The sequence below is a fragment of the Hyperoodon ampullatus genome (genome assembly GCF_949752795.1).
Source record: "Hyperoodon ampullatus genome assembly, chromosome: 9".
In the NCBI taxonomy this organism is placed as follows: Eukaryota; Metazoa; Chordata; class Mammalia; order Artiodactyla; family Ziphiidae; genus Hyperoodon; species Hyperoodon ampullatus.
Window position 1 is genome coordinate 13,296,981 of NC_136922.1, and position 27,351 is coordinate 13,324,331.

The 27,351-nt window shown below is 39.1% G+C and overlaps 2 protein-coding genes across 6 annotated transcripts in view; one reads left to right on the forward strand and one right to left on the reverse strand.

The window, feature by feature from the left end:
* The window catches only part of SRPK2 (SRSF protein kinase 2), a gene marked incomplete at its 5' end in the record, with an annotated part of 230,134 nt that overhangs the window by 180,427 nt on the left and 22,356 nt on the right, over positions 1-27,351 (reverse strand). The gene's annotated exons all lie outside the window — the stretch shown is intronic.
* LOC307057902 (small ribosomal subunit protein eS26-like) lies at positions 7,867-9,694 on the forward strand (the record flags this gene model as incomplete). Its single annotated transcript, XM_079711209.1, has 2 exons — positions 7,867-7,875; positions 9,356-9,694. 2 exons carry the CDS (start codon positions 7,867-7,869, stop codon positions 9,692-9,694), a joined length of 348 nt encoding a protein of 115 aa, XP_079567335.1.

A 27,351-nucleotide genomic window follows, 5' to 3' on the forward strand; every position in this document is an offset into this window, starting at 1 on the left:
TATACACTAAAACTTCCTTAATAAAATTCAAAAACAAACGAAGGTGAAGCCTCTGTGAGCACAGGCAGTGACAACCGTTCAAGTCTGCATTACCAGCAAAACATTAGAAACTGCAGGCAGCAAAGGACTTCCTCCTAAGTTTTCAACTTCAAACCACAAGGCAGAACTGCACAGAAATTTCTCTGAAACACCTACCCATATCTCATATTTGAGACACTGCAGGCAGTCTATTACTTTTTGTAAGGGCTGATCTTTGAGGCAAACAAAACATTACTGGCACTGTTCAGAATGTTAAGAACAATGAAGTCTTTCTTCTCATTTACTTACTATGTAACTTACTGAGCACCAAAGTGTACAAGATGCTACATACTAATACAACGGAGGGGAACAGTGTTTCTTGCCTTTAGAGTGAATATTTTAAGAAGAACAAAATAGAATAAGAGTACATTAGTTTCCAAGAGGTGAAAATACCTCTATATTATGCATAGTATTATATAAATATATCTATATCTTTATACTATAGTAGTGATTTGAGGACACATCACTTCACTCACACCTTTCCATAGTGGAGCCAAGCTAACTGGCTGAAACTTTCACCTAAGAGAACTTTTTTTCAAGAAGGCCAACTCAAGTATGCACAATAGTAACAAATTTTTGGAAGGATTCAAACTGTCTTTCCTTGAAAGCACTCCGACTACATGATTCATAACCGACACACTAATGAACGTACAGTATGAAAGCAAGGCTGTTACACTCCCTTTGACTGGAGAGCAATGTTACTGACAGTTAGCAGGCGTGTGGATCAGGCATCATGCCTTGAGTTTTCCCATCTATCACCATTTAATATCCTGTAATCCCATTATGCCTATTGTAAAGTCTACCATGTACACTGAAGTAGGTACATCAGGAAGTTAACTGAAGGTACTCATCAGTAATAATTACGTAGTGGTGGTTTCATTCAAGCAAGACTTTCATGAATCCCAACTGTATCCTCTCCAAAAGGGCAGCTCTCAAGATCCCTAGTATACTAATTTAATAATCAGGTAGTCTAGGTCTTCATCCACGTCAATGATAAAAATATTTAACAAAATAGTTTCAAAGTATTTCACCTCACCACTAACAAGCTCTTTGGAAGTTAGTACTTAATTCATTAATTACTAATTTTGGAGAACAGGTGTTCTATTATATAAACCACATCTAGCTCTTCAGCAAAGTGTCATGAGAGATCATATGCCTTGTTGAAATCAAGACCTCCTATGGCTAAAGTAGCCTACTGGTCCCACTGTAAACATTCTATACCATGCTACCCACATGAAGCAACCAAGAACCAGAAATGTCAACGCAGAAGTTAAGTTCACACACCATCTCAATGGGTGACCTAAGACAAGAAAGCAGTTCTTCTCACAAACCCTATTTTTTAAAATGAATTCATGCATTATTTAATGGCATCATCTTTCCCTACTTCCTCAAGCCTTAAAAAAACTACGAAACTATCTTGACCCTTATCTCATACCTCATCAGCAAATCCAGTCAGCTCCACCTTCAGAATAAACCTGCAGTCTGACAATTCTCACCTCCTCCACCAAGACCACCTGCCCACTCCACCATCACAACCCGCCCAGACCAGACTGCAGCAGCCTCCTCCCTGGTCTCCATACTTTCACTCCTGCCACTCTACAGTCCATTCCCCATGACGTGGCCAGAGGGACATTGTTGGGTTTTCTTTTTTTCAGTTTTAAAACAACAAAATTACACTAAAGTGCAGTACAAAGCAATGTTTGTTTTCCCCAAACCACCTGAGAGTTAGCTGCCAACATGATGTTCCATCATCTTCAAATGCTAAAAACAAGGATGGTCTAGACAACTACAAGAAAATGATCAAGATCAGAAAATTGAGACTGATAGATTACCACGGCTTAATCCTCACACTCCACCCGGGCCACCCCCTACACACGGTGGAGACAACGGGCCGACTCCCCAGGCGGTCTGCTCCCCCCTTAGCACACTCGCCTAACTGACTGAGCTGCAGCATCCCACACCAGGCCACCAGGTCAAAGAGATCCTCTCTTCACCCTGCTTGGGCTCTGACTCTTCCAGGCCCTCACAACACGGACACTCTGTCCCAGGCCACCCTTCTCGTCCCACCTGGGCCCAAATAAGCTGCTCGGGGCCAACAGCTCCCCACACCCCCTCCTCACACTGTGAGTACCCACCTTGTTATGCATCACCTAACGGCTTTAGGACAAAATCGTCGAGGAGGAAGGGGAAAAGATTTATCACTTTTAAATGGACTTAGGTTATTTCAATCCTTTGCTCAAAATCTTCCAAGAGACTTTTAATCTTTCTCAGAATAAAATCCAAACTCATCTCCATGGTCTACTAGGTCCTATAAATCTGTCCCCTACCTCCCTACATCCCTTGGTCTCATATATGCATGCTGGCCTTTATTCTGTTTTCAAGTACACTAAACCCTTTCTTACCTCAGGATCTCTGCACTGTATGTTCTCCTTGAGAGAGCCTCCACTCCCCAAATCTTCAAGGTCTTGGTTCACATCTCATTTCTAGAGGCTTTCTCCCAGTTCCCTCCTCATCCACCATCCCCATGCTCCCTACCTATCTATCCCCTTGCCTTTATTTTCTCTACAGCACTTATGACTGGTATGATCTATCTATTTATTTATAACCCACAAGGACAGAACAATTTCTGTTTACTGTGTATCCCCATACCTAGAACAATACCTGAACATCTGCACGATGCCTGAATTCTTCAAGAACATGTCTTGGTGACACAACGTAATCAATCATAATGCCATCTTACATCTATATGTTATATGTGAAGATGCCAGAAATGGCTGTGTAATTTTAAGATATTAATGTTGACACTGCATGGTGCTTTGAAGTATACTATTATTTGCAGTAATAATGAGCAGTATCTATGTTGTTTATTTTCTCTTTTTCACAAATGAGGCACAGAAAAGTGCAATGATCTGCCCAACACTGAAGAGTCAATAACTGACAAGATCACGACTAGAATCTGGGCCCTCTGAGTTTACTATTACTTGCACCAGGCAAGCCCCTCTGCGTGCACACGCTCAGAATCCCCAACATCCTTTACTTTCACCTTCCAGAATTACTGGAATATTTCAAAAGAACAGCTAGAGGTGCAGAAATACTATAATTTTCAACCCTACCTACAAATGTGTGTCTTACTAAAAGCATAATACATGCACTGACTACAGGTCTATTACACAACAGCTTCATTTTTATGAAGAGTTGATAATGGGATTTTTAGCACCATATCCTAGGACTCAGGAAACTACAGCCCACCACCTGCTTTTCTTACATGTAAGCTAAAAATCGTTTTTATATTTTTAAATGGTTGCGGGAGGAAAAAATAATCAAAAGAATAATATTTCATGACACCTGAAAATTATACGTAATTCAAAGTTCAGTGTCCATAAATAAAGTCTGATTCAAACACCACCACACTCATTCATTTATTTACTGTCCATGGCTGCTTTTGCACTACAATCACAGGGTTACTAAGTAGTTGCAACAGAGATGTGGCCAGAAAAGCCAAAAGTACTTACTATCTGGTACTTCACAGAAAAAGTTTGTCAACCACTGCCACACTCTCCTGATTTTTCATCTCTCCCCAGCATCCTGACCTTCAAGAAATGTTCCTTTTCCCTGCCAAATCCGGGTAAAGTTTTTCCCATAGCGCCTGATTCTTCTCCCATCTCTCTGCATTCATTCTGATATGTATATTTGTCCGTTATACATCTGACTCCCCAACTAGATTTCAAAATGCTAGAGGAAGAGGCCCACATCTGCTTGTCCATTATTGTATCCCCGGTGTCTAGCAATGCCCATTTATACTAGGTGCCCAATACTTGCTGAATGAATGGAAGACAGAGGCACTAAATTTGAATGAGCGAATTTAAGGAACTCTCAAACATACAAGTTTCTTCTAGAAGGTATCAGAAATACAGACTGTCAGACTTTCCAAAGGAGCCACACAAATGACTCTATCTACCCCTGGCTCATTCCAGTCATAAACCACAACATCATACAAAATGGATTGGGATCATATAGGGGATTGGGTGTGAGGAGTGGGGAGCTTTAAATTACCTGCAGTCCAGCAGTAAAAGGTATTAAGAGCAACAACAACAAAGGATGACACAGGGCCCCAGGTTCAGATAGGAGCCGACATGATACTGATCACAGAACGGGCTGCTTCCCAGTTTCAACCACCCCCTCCAAAATTTTCTTTACTCCCACACTGCCTGAATCTTTACATATTTCACCATGACATACTGCCTATTAGTCATCTAATTTATTCACTCACCTTACAAGAAATTTCTTCATAAAATACAAATAGATTTGAAAAGCTAAAAAAATAGCAAAACTTCATGCATTAACAAAAAAAACCCAAAACTAGATTTTTCTAGTTTGAACAGAAAAGACGTTAATCAATGGACGAAAACAGTATCTCTACAGATTTACATTTTAAATTCTTAGTAACCACAAATAACAGTAAGAAATGCACAATAAATGTAGTTTAAGGCAAATGGATATTACACAATTCCTTTGGATTATACTTCACATGATATTACACAATAAATTTCAGATGTGTCAAAAAGTTAAATATAAAGAATAATCCATAAAAACAAAACCTTTTTTAAAAATACATCTTTATTGGAGTATAATTGCTTCACAATACTTTGCTAGTTTCCGTTGCACAACAAAGAGAATCAGCCATATGCATACACATGTTCCCATATCCCCTCCCTCTTGAGCCTCCCTCCCATCCTCCCTATCCCACCCCTCTAGGTCATCACAAAGCACCCAGCTGATCTCCCTGTGCTGTGCTGCTGCTTCCCACCAGCCAACTATTTTACATTCGGTAGTATATATATATATGTCAATGCTACTCTTACTTCACCCCAGCTTCGCCCTCCCACCCATGTCAAGTCCATTCTCTATGTCTGAGTCTTTATTCCTGTCCTGTCCCTAGGTTCTTCAGAACCTTTTTTTTTTTTTTTTTAGATTCCATATATATGCATTAGCATACAGTATTTGTTTTTCTCTTTCTGACTTCACTCTGTATGTCAGACTCTAGGTCCATCCACCTCACTACAAGTAACTCAATTTCATTTCTTTTTATGGCTGAGTAATATTCCATCATATATATGTGCCACATCTTCTTTATCCATTTATCTGTCGATGGACACTTAGGTTGCTTCTGTGTCCTGGCTACTGTAAACAGTGCTGCAGTGAACACTGTGCTACATGTCTCTTTCTGAATTATGGTTTTCTCAGGGTATATGCCCAGTAGTGGGATTGCTGAGTCTTATGGTAGTTCTATTTTTAGTTTTTTTAAGGAACCTCCATACTGTTTCTCCATAGTTGTATCAATTTACATTCCCACCAACAGTGCAGGAGGGTTCCCTTTCACCACACCCTTTCCTATTTATTGTTTACTTGCACCAGGCAAGTTCACCACACCTATTTATTGTTTCTAGATTTTTTGATGATGGCCATTCTGAACAGCATGAGGTGATACCTCATTGTAGTTTTGATTTGCATTTCTCTAATAATTAGTGATGTTGAGAATCTTTTCATGTGCCTCTTGGCCATCTGTATGTCTTGGTGAAATGTCTATTTAGGTCTTCTGCCCATTTTTTAACTGGATTGTTTGTTTTGATATTGAGCTCCATATATTTTTGTATATTTTGGAGATGAATCCTTTGTCTGTTGTTTCATTTGCAAATATTTTCTCCCATTCTGAGGGTTGTCTTTTTGTCTTGTTTAGTTTCCTTTGCTGTGCAAAAGCTTTTAAGTTTAATTAAGTCCCATTTGTTTATTTTTGTTTTTATTTCCATTACCCTAGGAGGTGGGTCACAAAAGATCTTGCTGTGGTTTATGTCAAAGAATGTTTTTCCTATGGTTTTCCTCTAAGAGTTTTATAGTATCTGGTCTTACATTTAAGTCTTTAATCCATTTGGAGTTTATTTTTGTGTATGGTATTGGGTAGTGTTCTAATTTCATTCTCTTACATGTAGCTGTCCAGTTTTCCCAGCACCACTTATTAAAGAGGCTGTCTTTTCTCCATTGTATGTTCTTGCCTCCTTTGTTGTAAATTAGGTGCCCATATGTGTGTGGGTTTATCTCTGGGCATTCTATCCTGTACCACTGATCTACCTTTCTGTTTCTGTGCCAGTACCATACTGTCTTGATTACTGTAGCTCTATGGTATAGTTTGAAGTCGGGGAGCTTGATTCCTCCAACTCCGTTTTTCTTTCTCAAGATAGCTTTGGCTATTCGGGGTCTTTTGTGTTTCCATACGAATTGTAAAATTTTTTGTTCTAATTCTGTGAAGAATGCCATTGGTAGTTTGATAAGGATTGCACTAAATCTACAGATTGCTCTGGGTAGTATAGTCATTTTCACAATATTGATTCTTCCAATCCAAGAAAACAAAAACTCGATCCAGAAAGCATACTCTAGCTTTGCAGAGAAAAATTCATTACTACAGAACGAACAGAAGAAAGTTAAATAAGTTCTGACATGTAAAACTTTAAATTTAGAGTTCATTCATTCAACAACTATTCATTAAAATGCACACAATATTCTAAGCACTGATGAAGGCCCTGAATTTTCAGAATGTTTGAATAGAGCACACAAGGCCCCTGATCTCACAGGGCTTATGTAGAGCTTAAGTCTAGTAGGGAGATGGGCAAAAAGTACACAAGGCAATGGAAATTTCCTGTAAGCACTAAAGAGGAAAAGACACACTGCTCCAAGAGAACAAAACCGAGAAGGCACTGTAGATTGGATGGTCATGAAAAAATTCTCTGAGGCACAACATCAAAGCCGATGGCTTAAGGAAGAACAAGAAACCAGCCAAATGAAGAGTAGGGAAAACACCAGCACAAGGCCACAGGCAGCCAAGAGCCCAGAGCCACCGTGAATGAGAAAATGAAACAAAGGCAAGTGATGAAAGATGGTATTTTAAAGTACTAAGAAGCACACGTATTCCTACACAATACACCATTACATGGGAAAAGTACATTCTTCACAGCCACCTACGTTTATCCACCTAACAAAACCAAATCAAACATGAAGCCAAAAGTTGCCAGGGAGGAGGAAGGGCAAGTACATACATACAATCAACAGGACTGTACATTAGTTTGCTCTTTTTAAAGACAATCTAAATGTAAGCTTTTATGTACAGAATGGATAAACAAGGACCTACTTATAACACAGAGAATTACATTCAACATCCTATGATAAACCGTAAAGGAAAAGAATATTTTAAAAAGGATGTATAGGGCTTCCCTGGTGGTGCAGTGGTTAAGAATCCACCTGCCAATGCAGGGGACACGGGTTTGAGCCCTGGTCTGGGAAGATCCCACGTGCCGCGGAGCAACTAAGCCCATGTGCCACAACTACTGAGCCTGTGTTCCAGAGCCCGTGAGCCACAACTACTGCGCCTGCGAGCCACGACTCCTGAAGCCTGGGCGCCTAGAGCCCATGCTCTGCAACAAGAGATGCTACCGCAATGAGAAGCCCGCACACAGCAACAAAGACCCAACACAGCCATAAATAAATAAATAAATAAATAAAAATAAATTTTAAATAAACAAATAAAAAGGATGTATACATATATAACTGAATCACTTTGCTGGACAGAAGAAATTAACACAACATTGTACATCAACTAAACTGCAATTTTATTTTTGTAAAGATTTTAAAAAAGTCTATTGAATTTTTAAAGATTTCTTAAAGTCTTTTATTGAATTTTTGTTACAATATTGCTGTTTCTTTTTTTTTTTATGATTTTTGGGGTTTTTTTTTTTCGCCATGACGCAGGTAGGATCCCAGCTCCCGGACCAGGGATTGAACTCACAACCCCCTGCCCTGCCTCCCCCTCCCCCACATTGGAAGGCGAAGTCTTAACCACTGGACCACCAGGGAAGTCCCAAACTTCAATTAAAAAAGAAAAACCTGATAAAAATAAAGACAATCTAAAATTAAATAATAGAAACTATAGCATTGCTCTTACCTTTAGACTCAATAGACTCCTATTTACCAAAAATTAACTTTTCCTCCTCTCAGAACTAACTGCACAAAAGTTATCTGCCGAAGGGACGTTTATAAAATAAAAAATAAGAAACCACCAAAAAGCCTACAAATATGTAACTATATAAATTGTGATGCATTAAGTTTACATCAGAAACATGAGTATAGATTAAATAATACCCAAAATGTTTACTTTATCAAGTATTAAATAATGACATTTAGTTTGTATATATGGACAAAATGCAAAATGTATATATTGTTAAATTTTTTAACTTGAACTCACAAATAATTAACATTTTGTAATCACTAGCTGCTCTGCTCAGGATTATTTATGTTCAGTTGTGTCTATTTTAATTCAAAAGATACAGAAAGGAACAAAAAGTATTGTTAACAAAGATTCCTTCCAGCTTTTCAGAATTAACAACTGCTAATATTACAAAAAATAGCTAAATTAACCCTTTAAAACCAACTCAAGTCCCAATCTCCCCTCCTACTTCCAAACAGCAGTAACTTTCTGGTGTAACCCTGCTAGTCCATTTTCATCAAGTTTTATAAGAGACAGAGAAACAGAGAGAGAAGAGAATATACACATATCCATCAACAATATATAGTACTGAGTTGTTGGAAAACTTCACAAAGGTGCTACACTTTTGTGTCAGGTATCAAACTTTCTGATGCAATGTTGTGTGTATAGTTGATAAAAATACCAATAGATCTACAGCATTTACACAGCATTACAATAATCATGGAAATATAACCCGTATTGATAAACACAGATTTTTCCCAATTTTTTCTATCACACAGTTCTACAGTTTGTTTTCTTAAAAAGTATAAACTTATTTTTATTAAGTTAAATAACATTACTTACTAACTAGATGATCATTAAACTTCTAATAAAGCAAGGCAAATAAAAATAATTTCCGCTCTTTCGCCTCCTCGCTTTCAAGATGACCAAGAAAAGAAGGGGGGCTTCCCTGGTGGCGCAGTGGTTGAGAATCTGCCTGCCAATGCAGAGGACACGGGTTCGAGCCCTGGTCTGGGAAGATCCCACATGCCGCGGAGCGACTGGGCCCGTGAGCCACAACTACTGAGCCTGCGCGTCTGGAGCCTGTGCTCCGCAACAGGAGAGGCCGCGACAGTGAGAGGCCCGTGCAGCGCGATGAAGAGTGGCCCCCGCTCGCCTCAACTAGAGAAAGCTCTCGCACAGAAACGAAGACCCAACGCAGCCAAATAAATAAATAAAATAAATTTATTTAAAAAAAAAAAAAAGAAAAGAAGGAACGATGGTCATGCCAAAAAGGGCCGCGGCCACGTGCAGCCTATTCGCTGTACCAACTGTACCGGTTGCGTGCCCAAGGATAAGGCCATTAAGAAGTTCGTCATTCGGAACATCGTAGAGGCCGCAGCCGTCCGGGACATTTCCGAAGCGAGTGTTTTCGACGCCTGTGTGCTTCCCAAGCTGTATGTCAAACTACATTACTGTGTGAGTTGTGCCGTTCACAGCAAGGTAGTCAGGAATCGTCCTCGGGAAGCCCAGAAGGACCAAACACCTCCACCCCGATTTAGACCTGCTGGTGCTGCCCCACAACCTCCACCAAAGCCCATGTAAGGAGCTAAGTCCTTAAAGACTAAAGAAATACTGTCCCCTGGAAAGACAATAAAGTGGAAATTATACTTTAAATAAATAAATAAATAATTCCCCAAATCACCACTGATAACTAGCTTCTACCAACTAATAAACCAAATAACTGCAGTAATGCTCAGTTTTTAAATACAACTATAAACTAATCATCCAACTATCAAAAATCAATCACGGGGCTTCCCTGGTGGCGCAGTGGTTGAGAGTGCGCAGTGGTTGAGAGTCCGCCTGCCGATGCAGGGGATGCGGGTTCGTGCCCCAGTCCGGGAAGATCCCACGTGCCGTGAAGCGGCTGGGCCCGTGAGCCATGGCTGCTGAGCCTGCGCATCCGGAGCCTGTGCTCCGCAACGGAAGAGGCCACAACAGTGAGAGGCCCGCGTACCGGAAAAAAAAAAAAAAAATCAATCACGGCTTTAAAATGAACAATGCATATCACATAAAAATAAAATCTATATTAATTTTTCAAATTAAAAAGCAAATATTGGACTTCCCTGGTGGTGCAGTGGTTAAAAATCCACCTGTTAATGCAGGGGACACGGTTCGATCCCTGGTCCGGGAAGATCCCACATGCCACGGAGCAACTAACCCATGTGCCACAACTACTGAGCCTACGCTCTAGAGACCATGAGCCACAACTACTGAGCCCATGTGCCACAACTACTGAAGCCTGCGCACCTAGAGCCTGTGCTTCGCAACAAGAGAAGTCACCACAATGAGAAGCCTGCTCACCGCAACGAAGAGTAGCCCCCGCTCACCACAGCTAGAGAAAGCCGGCACGCAGCAACTAAGACCCAATGCAGCAATAAATAAATAAATAAATAAATAAGCAAGCAAGCATATATTAAAGACATAAGCACAAAATGTTTATTTGTGGAAAAAAATTTAATGTACCTTGTTGATGATTTATACTATTTCTCCTGCAATTTTCTTAAAACTACATTCAGATATTGATTTGTTGCCATCTACTGGTTAAAATCATATTTCAATAATGTTATTTCACCTCAAATATTCACTACAGTCAAAAATATCTTAGCAGGGACTTCTCTGGTGGTCCAGTGGTTAAGAATCCGCCTTCCAATGCAGGGGACGTAGGTTTGATCCCTGGTAGGGGAACTAAGATCCCACATGCTGCGGGGCAACTAAGCCCATGCACCGCAACTAGTGAGCCCGTGTGCCACAACCAGAGCCTGCACACCACAACTAGAGAAGCCCGCGTGCCACAACAAAAGATCCTGCATGCCTCAACGAAAGATCCCACGTGCTGCAACTAAGACCCGACGCAGCCAAATAAATAAATTTAAAAATTTTTTTTAAATCTTAGCAGTGTTCTTTGCAAAATTTTATAAAACTACTGTGCTGAATTCAGCTTTCGAGAAGTCTTTAAAGCTGTATCATGAGTTAATTGTATCTTGACTTCTAACAATATCCTCACATAAAATTTTCATTCATGTGTTAAGACTTTTAAACTAAAATACAATGGTAATTTGTGATAACTATAAAAATCTTTAATTAAAATACTTTCAGAATTTTTTTTTCTTTACAATTCAAATGTTTATACGCCCTTATTTTCTAGAATGTTGGAGCTAGAGAATTCAGGATATTTCCACCTTTTTACAGCTGAGTGTTAGAATAAGGATCCAAAAACAAAAAAACTCCACATACTACATTTGCTTATTTTGCACTTTCAGTTACTTTTACTCTACAGCAGTCCCTCCCCTCTCCTTCTTCCCTTTTTGTCTTTTTTATTATGTTTTTCTTCTTCACTTTTTTTTTACACAATTATTGTTAGAAGAAAAAGCCAGTTGTCCCACTGCACTGCTTTTTAAAACCATCCTTTTAGCTACCCAGATTTAAAAAGCATAACAAACAAATGTAACACATGGACTTATTTTTGGATCCCAATTCTAACAAATCAACTGTAAAATGACTAAGTAACTGTGGAAATGTGTATATAGGTTGGGTTTTAGATGACAACAAAGAATTTTATTAATTCTGTTGGATATAATATAGCTCTGTGATTATGCACAAGGAAATGTACAAATCCTGTAGACACTGCTATGAACGGAATTGTATCCCCTCTCCCCAGCCCAAAATTCATACACTGAAGTCTTTTTTTTTTTTTTTTTTTGCTGTATGCGGTCCTCTCACTGTTGTGGCCTCTCCCGCCGCGGAGCACAGGCTCCGGACATGCAGGCCCAGCGGCCATGGCTCACGGGCCCAGCTGCTCCGCGGCATGTGGGATCCTCCTGGACCAGGGCACGAACCCGTGTCCCCAAGCATCGGCAGGAGGACTCTCAACCACTGCGCCACCAGGGAAGCCCCATACACTGAAGTCTTAAACCAACAATGTGATAGTATTTGGAGATGGGGCCTTTGTAAGAAATTAGATTTAGATGTCATCATGAGGGTAGGGCCCTTATGATGGGATTAGTGCCCTTATAAAGATATATCAGAGAATTTACTCTCTCTCTCCAAGTGAGAACTCTGCCAGAAAGCTGTCTGCAAACCAGGAGGATGGCCCTCACAAGAACCCAACCTTGCTGGCACCGTGATCTCAGACTTCTAGCCTCTGGAACTGTGAGAAAATAAATTTCTGTTGTTCATGCCACCCAGTCTATGGTATTTTCTTATGGCAGCCCATGCTGAAACAGTCATGCATATGGAAGTATGTAGGAGTGAAATAATGTATCCGATATATGCTTTAAAACATATTCACAAAAAGGGAAAAAAACAGAAGAAATGGAGCAAAACAAATATTTTTTTAATTTAGGTGACAGGTGCTTGGGATTTAATATGCTATTGGCTCAACTTCTAAGTTTCAAATTTCTCATAACTAAAAAAAACTTTAAAAAAGAAAGAAGAAAATGCTTTTTCAATGTAATTCCTATAACTGAAACCTGAAAATGCTTTAAGATAAACACAGTACTAATCTGAAATTATTATGAGGCAAAAATAAAAGTTGACTTGAAACTTTATCTTTGAATAAATTTGGGGGTAATTGTTACAGGATTTTTAAAATAATCTGTCTCACCTAAGAGTCTCAAGTTAAAAGCACTGACCTTAACTGTTCATGTTCTAATTATGTAACTTGTCCAAATTATTTACCTGCTTAAATGTTAATTACAAAAGAGAAATCATCATTTTGGTACTCTTTTGTAAACAGAGGTTTTCATTATTGTTGAAATACTTTTAAATTACTGATTTTTTTGTTTAGAAGTTAACTTTCTTTAACTCTTCTTGATTATTATAATTTTCAAAATACATATTATTCTCAGATTTCAAGTAGACAATATAGTATATCTGACTGCACCAACATTTACAGAATTAACACCAAGCAATAATGAGGGAGAACTGTCAACCAATCTAGTTCCTGATTTTAATGGGAATGGTAATATACATAACATTTACCACGATCAAGACTATCATTAAGACTGATTTTTTTTTTCAATGATTTTAAGGAAAGGTCTTTCTATTCCTATTTTACGAAGGGTTTTCAACAAAGACAGACATTCAAACTTGCTCCTTTGATCCATTTTTGCATTAATTAGTCATGGAAATCCTGTTCTCACAGAAAGACCAATAAGTATAATTTTATCTTTTATGTATAACTCTAAGTCATCGTTATAAATAATACTTAATGTTCTGTGCCCAAAAAACATTCCCTCAGGAATTTTAAATACAGGTACACAGGGCCATTTTTTCTTTTAGTAAAGATCCCAGGCTAGGTTTGGCGTTGTTAAAGGTCTGTTTCAATCACCTCCTTCATTCCACAAGCATTTACTGGTCATGTACTGTGATCTAGGTACTATGCACCAAGTATAGGAGAATATGATGAGATTAATAGACAGTTCTCATCTTCAAGAAGCTCACACCATCACATTGTGCTAAATACTGTTAACAAAATGCTGAAGGAAGAAATAACATCAAACTGAGATTTCCAGAAAAATTCAGTAATAACTGAGTCTTGAATGCTGAGTGAGACTGTTCATTCAAAGCAGGGCCCAAATAAAACATACACAAATTAGAAAGAAGCAAAGCTAATTATGTTCAGATGGTATATTTTCAAGGACTTCTGTGGCCCCTGAGAATACTACTAAAATACTGTTTGCTTTCTTCCACTGACGGTGCAATAATAATGGTGGGTAAAAGCGCTGGTGCCTTAGCAGGAATCAAAGCAATGATCCCTACCTGTACCAGTCAGTGTATACTTCACCACCATCTTAAAAAAAAAAGGGGGGGGCTTTTCACTTAAGAAGGTCTTTAATGAGGAAGTAAAATTTATTTTTACTAATCTCCACGCTATTACTTTTAAAATTCTGTGTAATAAAATGGGCATAAAAACTACTGCTGCCCACCAAAATATGATACCTCTCTCAAGAAAAAGCACTCGGACAACTGTCTGAGTTGTGAGCTGAACGAGCCACTTTTTTCATGAAACATCATTTTTACTTGAAAGAACATATATACAAATTATGCTTACTCAGACTTGGGTATATAGCAGACATTTTCTTAAAAATGAGTGAAGAGAACCTATCAATTACAGAAAACCAGATGAAAGTATTTGTTGCTGATGATAAAATTTAAGGTTTCAAGAGAATATTAGAAATCTATAAAACTTATACCTGCCACCCTAAGTGTGACAAGTCTCGATAATTAAACACTTTCTGATAAGATGTTAACAAGTGTTAATTTTGGATACTGTATGTGTCAACATTTGGAAGATCTGCATAACTCGGTAAGCTAATATTTTCCAAATGATATTACATAATCATGTATGGAGGGAAAAGTCATTTAAATTGCAAGAAAATCAATAGATTTTAAAGCAACAGTTATGTTAAAGTCCATCAATATGGGTTCAGATTCCACAATACAACCTTTCTTCTACCAACCTTTCTTCTAACATTTGCCAAGTTTTAGTGTAGTAATAAAAAATATCCACAATTATGTGAAAAGGCTATAAAAACACTGTTCTCCTAACAGTAAACCTATCCAAGGCCAGATTTCCTTCATATATACTTAAATGCAGCGGTCCCCAACCTTTTTGGCACCAGACACGGTGTCTTCATGGAAGACAATTTTTCCACGGACGGGGTAGGGGGAGGGGCCTGGTTCAGACGGTAATGTGCGCGATGGTTCAGGAGGTAATACAAGCAATGGGGAGCGCGATGGGGAACAGCAGATGCAGCTTTGTTCACTCCCCCGCCGCTCACCTCCTGCTGTGCCGCCAGGTTCCTAAAAGGACAGGTAGTAGTCCTCGGCCCAGGGGTTGGGGACCCCTGCTTCAATGCAAACAGTACATCACAATAGACAGAACAAAGAAGTAAATACGTGAATCCAACTGTCTTCTGTTAAGTCAGACATTTAAAGAGTCTTACAAAAAATGTAAAGCAATGCCATTTTCTCAGTAAATGTTTGTTTTGGAAAAGTTATTTTTCATTTAAAAAATATGTTATTTATGTGACCATGATGTGATCATTTTAAATAACAATAAATGTACTTACAAATAATTTTTAACTTCTTAAATTAAATTTCTAATAGAGTAAATATTGATAAATCTAATAGAGTAAATATTGATAAGATATAACCCACATAAACAAAAGCTATTTGGGAGTCCTCCATGATTTTTAAGTGCATAAAGTGGTCCTGAGACAAAAATGCTTGAGAACTGCTGATACATAAGTTGAAGAAAAGAGTAATAAGAACATTTCAAATACAAGCTACGACATATAGAGAGCAGTTTTATTATCTTTCACTATAAATGGCATATGTATCCCCAGCCATCCCAGCCTACTCTACATTTCTCCACAATCTAATGTATAGCTACTAATCTATTATAAACTATGAAGAAAACAACCATGACAGTGTTTTTCCAGTGGCTTTCCTGTGATTAAAGGATATGAATTTTTATCAACAATTTTTAACAGCGCAGGGGGTTTCTACTGAGATACCCGTTGATCTTTGAAATTCCAGATACTGTGATCCGCAAACAAAGCACAACCACTGCCCTCCTTTAAAAGGGCATAACAGATATTTTCAGAACTCATATTATATTTTCAATACTAATTTCCCAACCATAAAACAAATCAAACAAACAAAACACCTTGATGTTAGTTAAAACTTTCTGGGAGGTGTTATAAAATATTGAATAAACATTCACACTGTGAACAGTACAAAGACAGTTATGTCTAAAAGAACAAAGTTAAAACTGTACTATATAATCTTAATAGACTAAATACTAACACTTTACATACCAGTTTCCCACCAATGAAGGAACTCCTTCTTAAAACGGAAGCTTCAAGTCTATCTTTTGAAACAAGATCCTTTAAGCACAGTAATTTACTTCTAATCTAAGTAAAGTTAAATAGTAAACGAAGCCTAACAAATGCCTTCTGCTTTAATTTCCCAAGAAATGTTAAACTGCCATTGAAAGGGATGCCCTGGAAGCTGGCACTGGCCATCTTTCTATTTTAATTAACAAGCTTACCAACTTCTACCTAACCTCATCCACTTTCCAAGACTGCAATTCCTCAAACTATCTCTTGGCCTAAAACTCATCAGGCAATCACAAGATTAGCCAGGTCCTAATCAATCTCCTTCTAAATATCCAGAAAGGCTATCTGCATCCAAGACAAGAGACAGGAAAAACTACCCAGTCACCTTGACAACAAATGTCAGTTTTCATCATTCTCTCCATAGGATGAACCATGGACTTCTACAACCTCTGCCTGGTATTCAGTCTGAGACAGAGATGCTCATCCCTGCAATTAAACATACTAAAGCTATTCCAACCTACGAAGGAATAACAGTCTTTTAAAAATGGGAAATGAGAGGCTTTGTTGAATGTAAAACATTTCCTACTCTCTGGCTTACTAGTGTTAAAATTACTTCACTGTGTCAGTCATAGAAGTCTATAGCACCAAACACAGACCTAAGAAAATTTACTCAAAAAGGTTGGACATTCTCAGATGACATTTTTTTGTAGATCAGATTTATTCTCACAAAACAGCCCTCCACTGGTAGGAAAATCAAAGAAATGAAAAAAAAGAAATATGTTAAAATCAGATAAGATAATATGTATTATAAGTACATAGTTATATATCAGTTTTCAAAGCAATTCTGGGCCCTTTGCAGATTTTATCTATGCTATTTGAGAGAAGGGGTAAACATCAATTTGTTAGAGCCAACTCCATGCAGAAAAAAGGGGAAGGAGAGTTGTTAGAAAGTTACAGGGGACCTCACAGGGTCTCCAGTCACTGGGTGCAGGATGCAAATTCCAGGGAGGAAACTCCAGGTTTAGATTACATCCAGTGCCTATCTCTTGGCTAAGGCAAGATCCTCCCAGCTGCACTTCCACTAACACTCTCAATACTATACGATTTTTGCAAAATGAAATTAGGGTGCTCTTTTCAAAAGATGATGAAATGAATGATGAACAGCAAAGAAACAACACACGCCCATCAGGAAAGGTGAAGCTAATGGAATTTTGAAACACACTTGATTTTTATAACTGATATTCTGGAGATCCACAACCTTTGACATAATATAATAAAACCACACCAGGAAGATGTGACACAACAGAAAGCAGACAACAGTTTAATTTCTTAATGATCCTCCATTTCTTCATTTCTTTCTGACTGCCATGCAGACATGTAATTAGACATACCTTCTCAAACTAGTATAAAACACCCACACCAAATTATTTCTTTATCAAATGTTCCCTGGGGACTTCTCTGGTAGTCCAGTGGTTAAGAATCCATCTTGCAAAGCAGAGGATGCCAGTTGGATCCCTGTTTGGGGAACTAAGATCCCATACACGGGGCAAACGAGCCCGCGCGGCACAGCCAGAGAGCCCACGCACCACAACTACTGAGCCCGCCCACTCTGGAGCCCACACACCCACTATAACTAATGAGCCCGCACGCTCTGGAGCCCGTGCACCACAACTAGAGAGAAGCCTCATTCCACAACAGGAGGAGAGGGAGAGAGAGAGAGAGAAATATTTTTCTTAAAAATGTTCCCTAGGACTTCCCTGGTGATGCAGTGCATAACACTCTATGCTCCCAATGCAGGGGGCCCGGGTTCAATCCCTGGTCAGGGAACTAGATCCCACATGCATGCCGCAACTAAGACACCGTGAAACCAAATAAATAAAATCAGTAAATAAATTTTGGGGCTTCCCTGGTGGCACAGTGGTTGAGAGTCTGCCTGCCGATGCAGGGGACACGGGTTCGTGCCCCGGTCCGGGAAGATCCCACATGCCGCGGAGCGGCTGAGCCCGTGAGCCATGGCCGCTGGGCCTGCACATCCGGAGCCTGTGCTCCACAACAGGAGAGGCCACAACAATGAGAGGTCCGCATAATGCAAAAAAAAAAAAAATGTTCCCTGGTCTCTAAGACATAATTAAATGATTTCTTTCCAGAGGTTGTCTATTCTGAGCTTATTTAGAGTAAACAAAATACCTTAAGTTACCAAAACAACTTGAAGAATGTGTGATATGGTATCACTCAATCACCGCCTGCCATGGATAAGTACTCTAAACTCTTTCCATACATATCAAGTTAACCCTCACAGTAATCTCATGAAATTAAAACAACCAATGGTTCTCAATCGGGTGATTTTTATATCCTGTCCGCCTCACCCCTACCCAGGGACATCTGGCAATATCTGAAGACATTTTTCATTTGTCAGTCTGAGCAGCTGTGACTGGAATCTACACTGTCAAGGTTAAGAAACCCTGTCTATAAGCATTCTCCATTTTACTGATGGAAACAAGTTCAGAGAGACTGAATGACTTTTGCTTAATTCATGTCACACAAGAAGTGGCAGGGACTTCCCTGGTGGTCCAACAGTTAAGACTTCGCGCTCCCAATGCAGGGGACCCTGGTTCGATCCCTGATCAGGGAACTAAGATCCCACATACTGCAACTAAACCCGCACGCCTCAGCTACTGAGCCCACACGCTGTAAAGCCCAAGCACCGCAACTAGAGAGCCCGCATGCCGCAACAATGACCCAGCACAGCTAAAATAAATAAATAAATAAATAAATGAATAAATAAAATGAAATAAATTTTAAAAAATAGTTAGTTAAAAAAAAAAAGTAGCAGGGACTTCCCTGGTAGTCCAGTGGTAAAGAATCTGCCTAACGATGCAGGGAACGCAGATTCGATCCCTGGTCAAGGAACTAAGATCCAACATGCTGCAGGGCAACTAAGCCCACGTGCCACAACTACTGAGCTCACGCACCTCAACTAGAGATCCTGGGTGCCGCAAACTACAGAGCCCACGGGCCCTGGAGCCTGTGCGCCATAACTAGAGAAGAGAAAACTCACACGTCACAACTAGAGAGAAGCCTGTGCACCACAACAAAGAGCCCTCATGCCTCAACGAAGATTTCACGTGCCGCAACTAAGACCCAATGCAGCCAAAAATAATAAAATAAATAATAAATAAATCTTAAAAAAAAAAACGTGGCAAAGCTGCATTTTAAATCCACGTCTAATTCCAGAATCCATAAACATGATTTATGTAAGTGCTAACTATAATAAAGTAAAATTTTGAAATTTAAAAATATATACCACTAGTAATAGCATCAAAAATATTAAATTCTTGGATAAATCTGACAAAAGATGTGTAAGACCTACACACTGAAAACTATAAAATGTTGCTGAAAGAAATTAAAGACAACCTAAATGAACACAGAATTATCAGGCTCATGGAGCAAACACTCAATATTGTTAAGATGTCATTTATCACAAATTTATTTATAGATTCAATGCAATCCCAATCAAAATAGGCATTTTTTGGTAGAAACTGACAAGCTGATCCTACAATTCATATAAAAATACAAAGGACTCAGAATAACCAAAAGAACTTAGAAAAACAACAGATTTTGAGGACTTATACCACCTGACTTCAAGTCATTATTAAATCTACAGTAATCAAGACAGTGTGACAACAAGACAAATCAGTAGAGTCCAAAAACAGAAATAGAAACAGTCCACATATATGGTCAACTAATTTTCGACAAAGGTGCAAAAGCAATTCAGTGGAGAAAGAATAATCTTTTCTACAAAAAGTGCTGGAAAAACTGGACAGTCATTTGTTTTAAAAAAAAAAAAAAAAAGAACTTTGATCCACAAAGTTAATTTATGTATTTGATGCACAAAAATTAGCTCAAAATGGAAAAAGTAAAAACTATAAAACATCTAGAAAAAAATGTAAGAAGGCTATCTTTGTAAAATAGCATGTATATAAAAAGGAAATTTGGGGGCTTCCCTGGTGGCGCAGTGGTTGAGAGTCCACCTGTCAATGCAGGGGACAGGGGTTCGTGCCCCGGTCCGGGAAGATCCCACATGCCGTGGAGCAGCTGTGCCTGTGAGCCATGGCCACTGAGCCTGCGCATCCGGAGCCTGTGCTCCGCAACGGGAGAGGCCACAACAGTGAGAGGCCTGCGTACCGCAAAAAAAAAAAAAAAAAAGGAAATTTTGGTAAACTGGACTTGATCAAAATTAAGAACTTCTGTTCTTCGAAAAATGTCAGAAAATGGGGACTTCCCTGGTGGCGCAGTGGTTGAGAGTCCGCCTACCGATGCAAGGGACACGGGTTCATGCCCCGGTCTGGGAAGATCCCACATGCCGCAGAGCAGCTGGGCCCGTGAGCCATGGCCGCTGAGCCTGCACGTCCTGAGCCTGTGCTCCACGACGGGAGAGGCCACAACAGTGAGAGGCCCGCGTACCGCAAAAAAAAAAAAAAAAAAAAAAGAATCCGCCTACTAATTCAGGAGACACAGGTTCAATCCCTGGTCCCGGAATATCCCACATGCCGTGAAGCAACTAAGCCCATGCGCCACAATTACTGAGCCTGCGCTCTAGAGGCCGCAAGCCACAACTGAAGCCCGTGCACCTAGAACCCGTGCTCCGCAACAAGAGAAGCCACTGCAAGGAGAAGCCTGCACACTGCAATGAAAAGTAGCCCCCACTTGCCTCAACTAGAGAAAGCCTGTGCGCAGCAACGAAGACCCAATGCAGCCAAAAATAAATTAAAAAAAAAAAATTTCATAAAAAAAAAGTGAGGGCTTCCCTGGTGGTGCAGTGGTTGAGAGTCCGCCTGCCGATGCAGGGGATACGGGTTCGTGCCCCAGTCCGGGAGGATCCCATGTGCCGCGGAGCGGCTGGGCCCGTGAGCCATGGCTGCTGGGCCTGCGGGTCCGGAGCCTGTGCTCCGTGGCGGGGGAAGCCGAAACAGTGAGAGGTCCGCTTACAGCCAAAAAAAAAAAAAAAAAAAAAAGTCAGAAAATGAAAAGACAAGCCACAGAATGGGAGAAAATATTTGTAAATCACATAACTGATTAAGGACTTGTACCCAGAATATAAAAGAAGCCTCAAAGCTCAATAATAAGCAAACAAACCAATATTTTTTTTAATTGTTAAAAGATTTAAACAGACACTTCACCAAACAGAGAATTACCTGGCGGTCCAGTGATTAGGACTCTGCGCTTTCACTGATGAGGGTCCAGGTTCAATCCCTGGTGGGGGAAGTAAGATCCTGAAAGCTGTACATCGCACCCCCCACTCCCAAAAGACAGACACTTCACCAAAGACAATCTAGGGATGACAAATAAGAACATGAAAAGATGTTCAACAGCATTAGTCACCAGAAAATGAAAATTAACACCATGAGATATCACCACATACCTACTAGAATGCCAAAATATTAAAAGAGACTGGCCATGCCAAGTATTGACAGGGATATGGAGGAACTGGATGTCTTAAATAAGCTGGTGGGAAAAAATGATAGAGGCTCTTGGGGAAATACTTGGCACTTTCTTAAAAACCTAAAGATACACCTATTATATGATCCAGTCATCACACATTTACCCAAGAGAAATGAAAGCATATGCCCACAGAAAGACCTATACACAAATGTTCACCACAGGTTCTTTATAAAAGCAAAAACTGAAAATAAATGTCCATCAATAACAAATATAAACAAACTGTGGTATATCTATACAATGGGATCCTACCCAGCAATAAAAAGGAATGAAATACGGATACACTCAACAAGATGGACAAATCTCAAAATAGGTATGCTGACTGAAAGAAACCAGACACAGCAGGATACATGCTATATGGCTCCATTTATATAAATTTAGAAAATGCAAACTAATCTACATGATAGAAGATCAACAGGAACAGAAGGGAAGGATTACAACTTGGCAGAAAGAAACTTCTGCGGGTTATGGATATGTTTATAATTAAGACTGTAATGATGGTTTCACAGGTGTATACATACATCAAAAACCTATCAAATGGGGACTTCCCTGGTGGTCCAGCAGGTAAGGCTGTGCACTCCCAAAGCAGGGGGCCCGGGTTCAATCCCTGGTCAGGGAAGCAGATCCCACATGCATGCCACAACTCAGAGTCGGCATGCCGCGACTAGAAAGCCCCATACTGCAACTAAAAAGATCCTGCATGCCACAATGAAGATCCCATGTGCTGCAACTAAGACCTGGCACAGTCAAAATAAAACAAACAAACAAACAAATAAATAAATAATTTTAAAAACCTATCAAATGTGTGCAATTTATTGTATGTCCATTATACCTCAATAAAGTTGGCAGAAATCCTAAACAAAAAAAGAATGCAAATGGAAATACATACAGAAATCAAAATAGTACTAGGAGTAAGGGTTCATTTTCAATATCTTCATTTTTGAAATATGCCAACTAAAGAAAACGTGTATCATTTTTTATCTCATGTCATTCCAAAAGAGTCTGCAGTAGTATATAATAAAAGTAGAATAATAAAACCATTAAGCAAGACAGTAACACTGTAAGCAATAAGATTTTAAGAGGTAACTGCAAAAGGAAAGCGAAGTCTTCTGTGAAACTCACTCCTTTCCTGAAGTAAAGCTAATCTTAATTTCATTCATCAAAACATCAGGTAATATCACTCTGTATTCTCCAAAATTTAAGACAACTTATTTTATATTCCCTCATTTTTCATCCTCTTTATCCCATGTATCAGATTTGTTTCCAATTTCAAATTCTCTTTCAAATTCTTTCTTTTTCTGCTGCTCTTGCCTTAAGCCTGAAGTCTCACCAATTCAAATCATTTCTGGAATGAGAATGAATGCATATTAATTGCTATAACAGCCCCCTAGCTTACCTCACTGCCTCGAATTCCTCCTCATTCCAATGCATTCTGAATAATTCTTTTGGAAACTGCTTTCCCAGGGTCACTTTCCTGATGAAGAATCTCAAAATATTAGCTACATTACTAACAAAAGTCGAAGCTCAAACAAGACCTCAAGACCTTCCACAACCTGCTCTCACCCCAGCCATGCTTGTATCCCACCTGTCAACACCTACCCTGCATTCCATGCAGTTGAGCCTCAGGATCTCTGGGGGTGGGGTCAGGGAAGTGGTAACCTGGATGAATCTCACACTAAGATTTGAAAACCTACTGGTGTAAGAGAGGGTCGTTCCATAATAAATTCTCCCTCCCTCCCTGGCTGCACCTCCCAACACTTTCCCAGAAAGACGTTAAATCCTAGACATACCAAGTTATCTGTGGCACCCATCTTGTTCCCTCCCACCTCCCTGCCTCCTCTCTCAGGGGAATATCATTCTCCTCCCACACAGTTCCCACAAACCCTAACTATGGATCTGACCCGGATGGGGAAAAGCAGGTAAGCTTCAGGTAAACAAAGGGGAAAGGAGGGATAATGAGATGAAATACAGAAAAGTAGAGCATGGGGAAAGTGCAGACAGAGCCAAAAAGAAGCAAGGGAACGAACTGCCGGGCTGGGGCCCAAATACAAATGACATTAAAAAAAAAAAAGTGTAACCAGTCGGCCTTTGCTAAGGAGCTGAAAAGTAATTTCTCTAAGTTCAAACTTACTCTCAGGGAGTCTCGAGGGCAGGATGTGTTCACAAGTTCATAAACAAAAGACTGTAGGAAAAAGTAAAAGTGACGCTTACAATAGGTGGGTAGAAGCCTGTGAGGAGGCCTTGGACGCCAGATATGCCTCCAAGGAGCTACTGCAAAATAGCAAACATGCATACAATTTGTTATTATTAGGATGAACACAATATTTTAGCAGTACCAGAGTCCAGAAAATCTGCAGAAATTTGCCTTCGGCTGTCAAGTTCACTACCAGAACTCAGGCTCTCTGAAGGAAAAAACCCATATTTATCTCTCATTTCATACACATTTCTTGACTCACCATAATGAGTGTATTTCCATTTTAGCCCTTAAGCACTGGTTATGAGTTTCCTACTTTTCAAAAAACTATACTTCTTAGCTTACAATGTCATATCCCTCCATCTTTCAGTAACAGTCTCACCAGAGGTTGGTTAACTTTTTCTGCCAAAAGCCAGATAAATATTTCAGACTTTGTAAGCAAATGGTCTCTGCTGTAGCACAAAAGCACACAGATAATATGTAAACAAATGAATGTGACTGCTTCAATAAAACTTTACCTGTGGACACTGAAATGTGAATTTCATATAATTTCCATATGTCACAAAATTTTCTTTTGAATTTTTTTCAGTCATTTAAAAATATAAGAACCATCTTACATGACAGGCCATGCAGACACAGGTGGCAGGGCTGTATTTGGCCAGCATGCTACAGTTGGCAGACTCCTGCTTACACCCTCTTAAAGGTTCAACAGTACAACCATTCCATTATTCCTTATTTCTACAGCACTACAATTAACTTTATTTGCAAGTCTTTTTGCTAAGCCCCAACTGTGTGACGGTCTCTAGGTAATGAACAATTAAGCATTCTTCTGACCTAAACACATTCCGTTTCACCCAAATTCGCACTTTGGAAAGAATAAAAACAACTTGCTTATCTAGTTTCTGATTTAAAATACTGAAGGAAGGAAACAGGGATTTTAAGTAATTGTGTAATGGAACAAAGAACCATGACAACACTTATACTGATGTCAAGTGTTAAAGAGAGTCCATCATGATGAATCTCAATTGTCAGTCCTAACTTCTCTCCCACAGTTTCAAAGCTAAAAACTAAAATGTAGCTTTTGAGTTTGCTAATGAGATATTCTAAACTCATGCTCACATTTTAAAGAAATGCACAAGACCAGACTAAAGAAATGAACAATATAACCAAGTATATTGCAACAAATGAGAAAATACTATATATAAGGAAAAGACATTCTATTGTTTAACAGTTAGAAGTTATAATGGAAATAAGGTAGAAAATATCTGAAACAACATATCTTTTGAAGGATGAAAACTTTTCTCACATTCATTCATACATTTTTATTTTATGCATGAAGAAACTAATGTGTTTGGAACACAAAGTCGGGTAAGAAACAGGTGTCCGAAACAGAAATGGCCTGTGACCACATGGGCCTAAGTTCTCTATCTGCTCTGGCCAGTAACACAGCCACTAGCTGCATGTGACTACTGACATTTTAATTAACTAATATTAAACAAAATTAAAACTTCAGTTCCTCAATCGAACTAGCCACACTTCAAGTGCTCAAGAGATTGCTTGTGGCTACCATATTGGACAAGACAGATAAAGAACATCTCCACCATCACCCACCACACAAAGTTTTGCTGGACAGAGTTGGTTTACAATATGTTACATACTTCCCTTTCTCCGCTGACTGAAACATAAAAATGAAACTTAACTTCTCCCTTTCATCAAAAGGAAACTGTAAAATGTTTACCACCTGCCACCTACCACATGGGAAGTACCATGTAAGTTTTTCTGTACAAGTATTTATTATATTAAAAGCTGAAAAAACCTTCTTCCTAGGATAACTCATACAGCAAAATCATCACCATGAATGCTTCTACCAAGGTTCTAAAAATTTTACAACATTCTGGAAATGAGTATTTCATCAATAACTATTTCAACCTCCTTATTAGCTTTAAACCACCCTCAACTGTAACTTTAATATCCTCAACTACAGTATTCTCATTGTCCTGTAAAGTGAAGAATTCTCAATATCACTCTGATTATCAAATGATTCTCTTTCAAGTGGAAGACAGCTCCTCCTTGTCACCTCTGCCCTATGCCTAGAATATAGAAATCACTCAAATAATTGTTGCATGAGAGGTCAATGAACTCTAAGTCTTTCTGGTATTGACAAAAACAACACAAAAGCCAGATTCCATTTCATAACTACTGGTATTCAAGAAGCTTTAAGTCTTTTAAAAAAATTTTTATTGGAGTATGGTTTATTTACAATGTTGTATTAGTTTCTGCTGTACAGCAAAGTGAATCATTCATACGTGTGTGTGTGTGTGTGTGTGTGTGTGTGTATCCACTTTTTTAGATTCTTTTCCAATAAAGGTCATTACAGAGTACTGAGTAGCATTCCCTGTGCTATACAGTACGTCCTTATTAGTTATCTATTTTATATACAGTCGTGTGTATATGTCAATCCCAATCTCCCAATGTATCCCTCCCTCCTCTTTCCCCCCTGGTAACCTTATGTTTGTTTTCTACATCTGTGAGTCTATTTCTGTTTGTAAATAAGTTCCTTTGTACCATTTTCTTAGATTCCACATATAAGCAATTTCATATGCTATCTGTCTTTCTCTGACTTTCTTCACTCAGTATGATAATCTCTAGGTCCATCCATGTTGCTGCAAATGGCATTATTTCATTCTTTTGTATGGCTGAGTAATACTCCATTGTATATATGTACCACACCTTCTTTATCCATTCCTTTGTCGATGGACATTTAGGTTGCTTCCACGTCTTGGCTGTTGTAAACAGTGCTGCATTGAACATCAGGGTGCATGTATACTTTCAGATTATGGTTTTCTCTGGATATATTCCCTGGAGTGGGACTGCTGGATCATATGGCAGTTCTATTTTTAGTTCTTTAAGGAACCTCCATACTGTTCTCCATAGTGATTATACCAATCAAGCAGCTTCAAGTCTTTGCTGCTCCTTATTTTTTATGGCACTTAGTTGACTGTAGGATTTAAATGGCACCACACATTGGTGGACACAAATTTTCTGGTTCCTAAAAATCAAGGGCTTAGGGGCTTCCCTGGTGGCGCAGTGGTTAAGAATCTGCCTGCCAATGCAGGGGACACGGGTTCGGGCCCTGGTCCAGGAAGATCCCACATGCCGTGGAGCAACTAAGTCCATGCGCCACAACTACTGAAGCCCGTGCACCTAAAGCCCATACTCCACAACAAGAGAAGCCACTGCAATGAGAAGCCCCCACACCACAACGAATAGTAGCCCCTGCTCGCCGCAACTAGAGAACGCCCGCGCACAGCAACAAATACCCAACGCAGCCAAAAATAAATAAATAAAATTAATTAATTTAAAAAAAAAATCAAGGACTTAATAAAAAGTGAAGTCTACAAGGGGAAAGAAAGTATTACACACCACCCCAGAACTATAAAATTAGTCTAAAATTTTCAGTTACTTAGCTATGAAATAGAGTAGATTTAAAATAAATATATGTAAATACAATGGAATATTATTCAAACTTAATAAAGAAGGAAATCTTGTCACATGCTACAACATGGATGAACCTTGAGGACATTATGCTAAGTGAAATAAGCCAGTCACAAAAAGACAAATATTGCATGATCCCATTTATATAAAGTAGCTAAAGTTGTCAA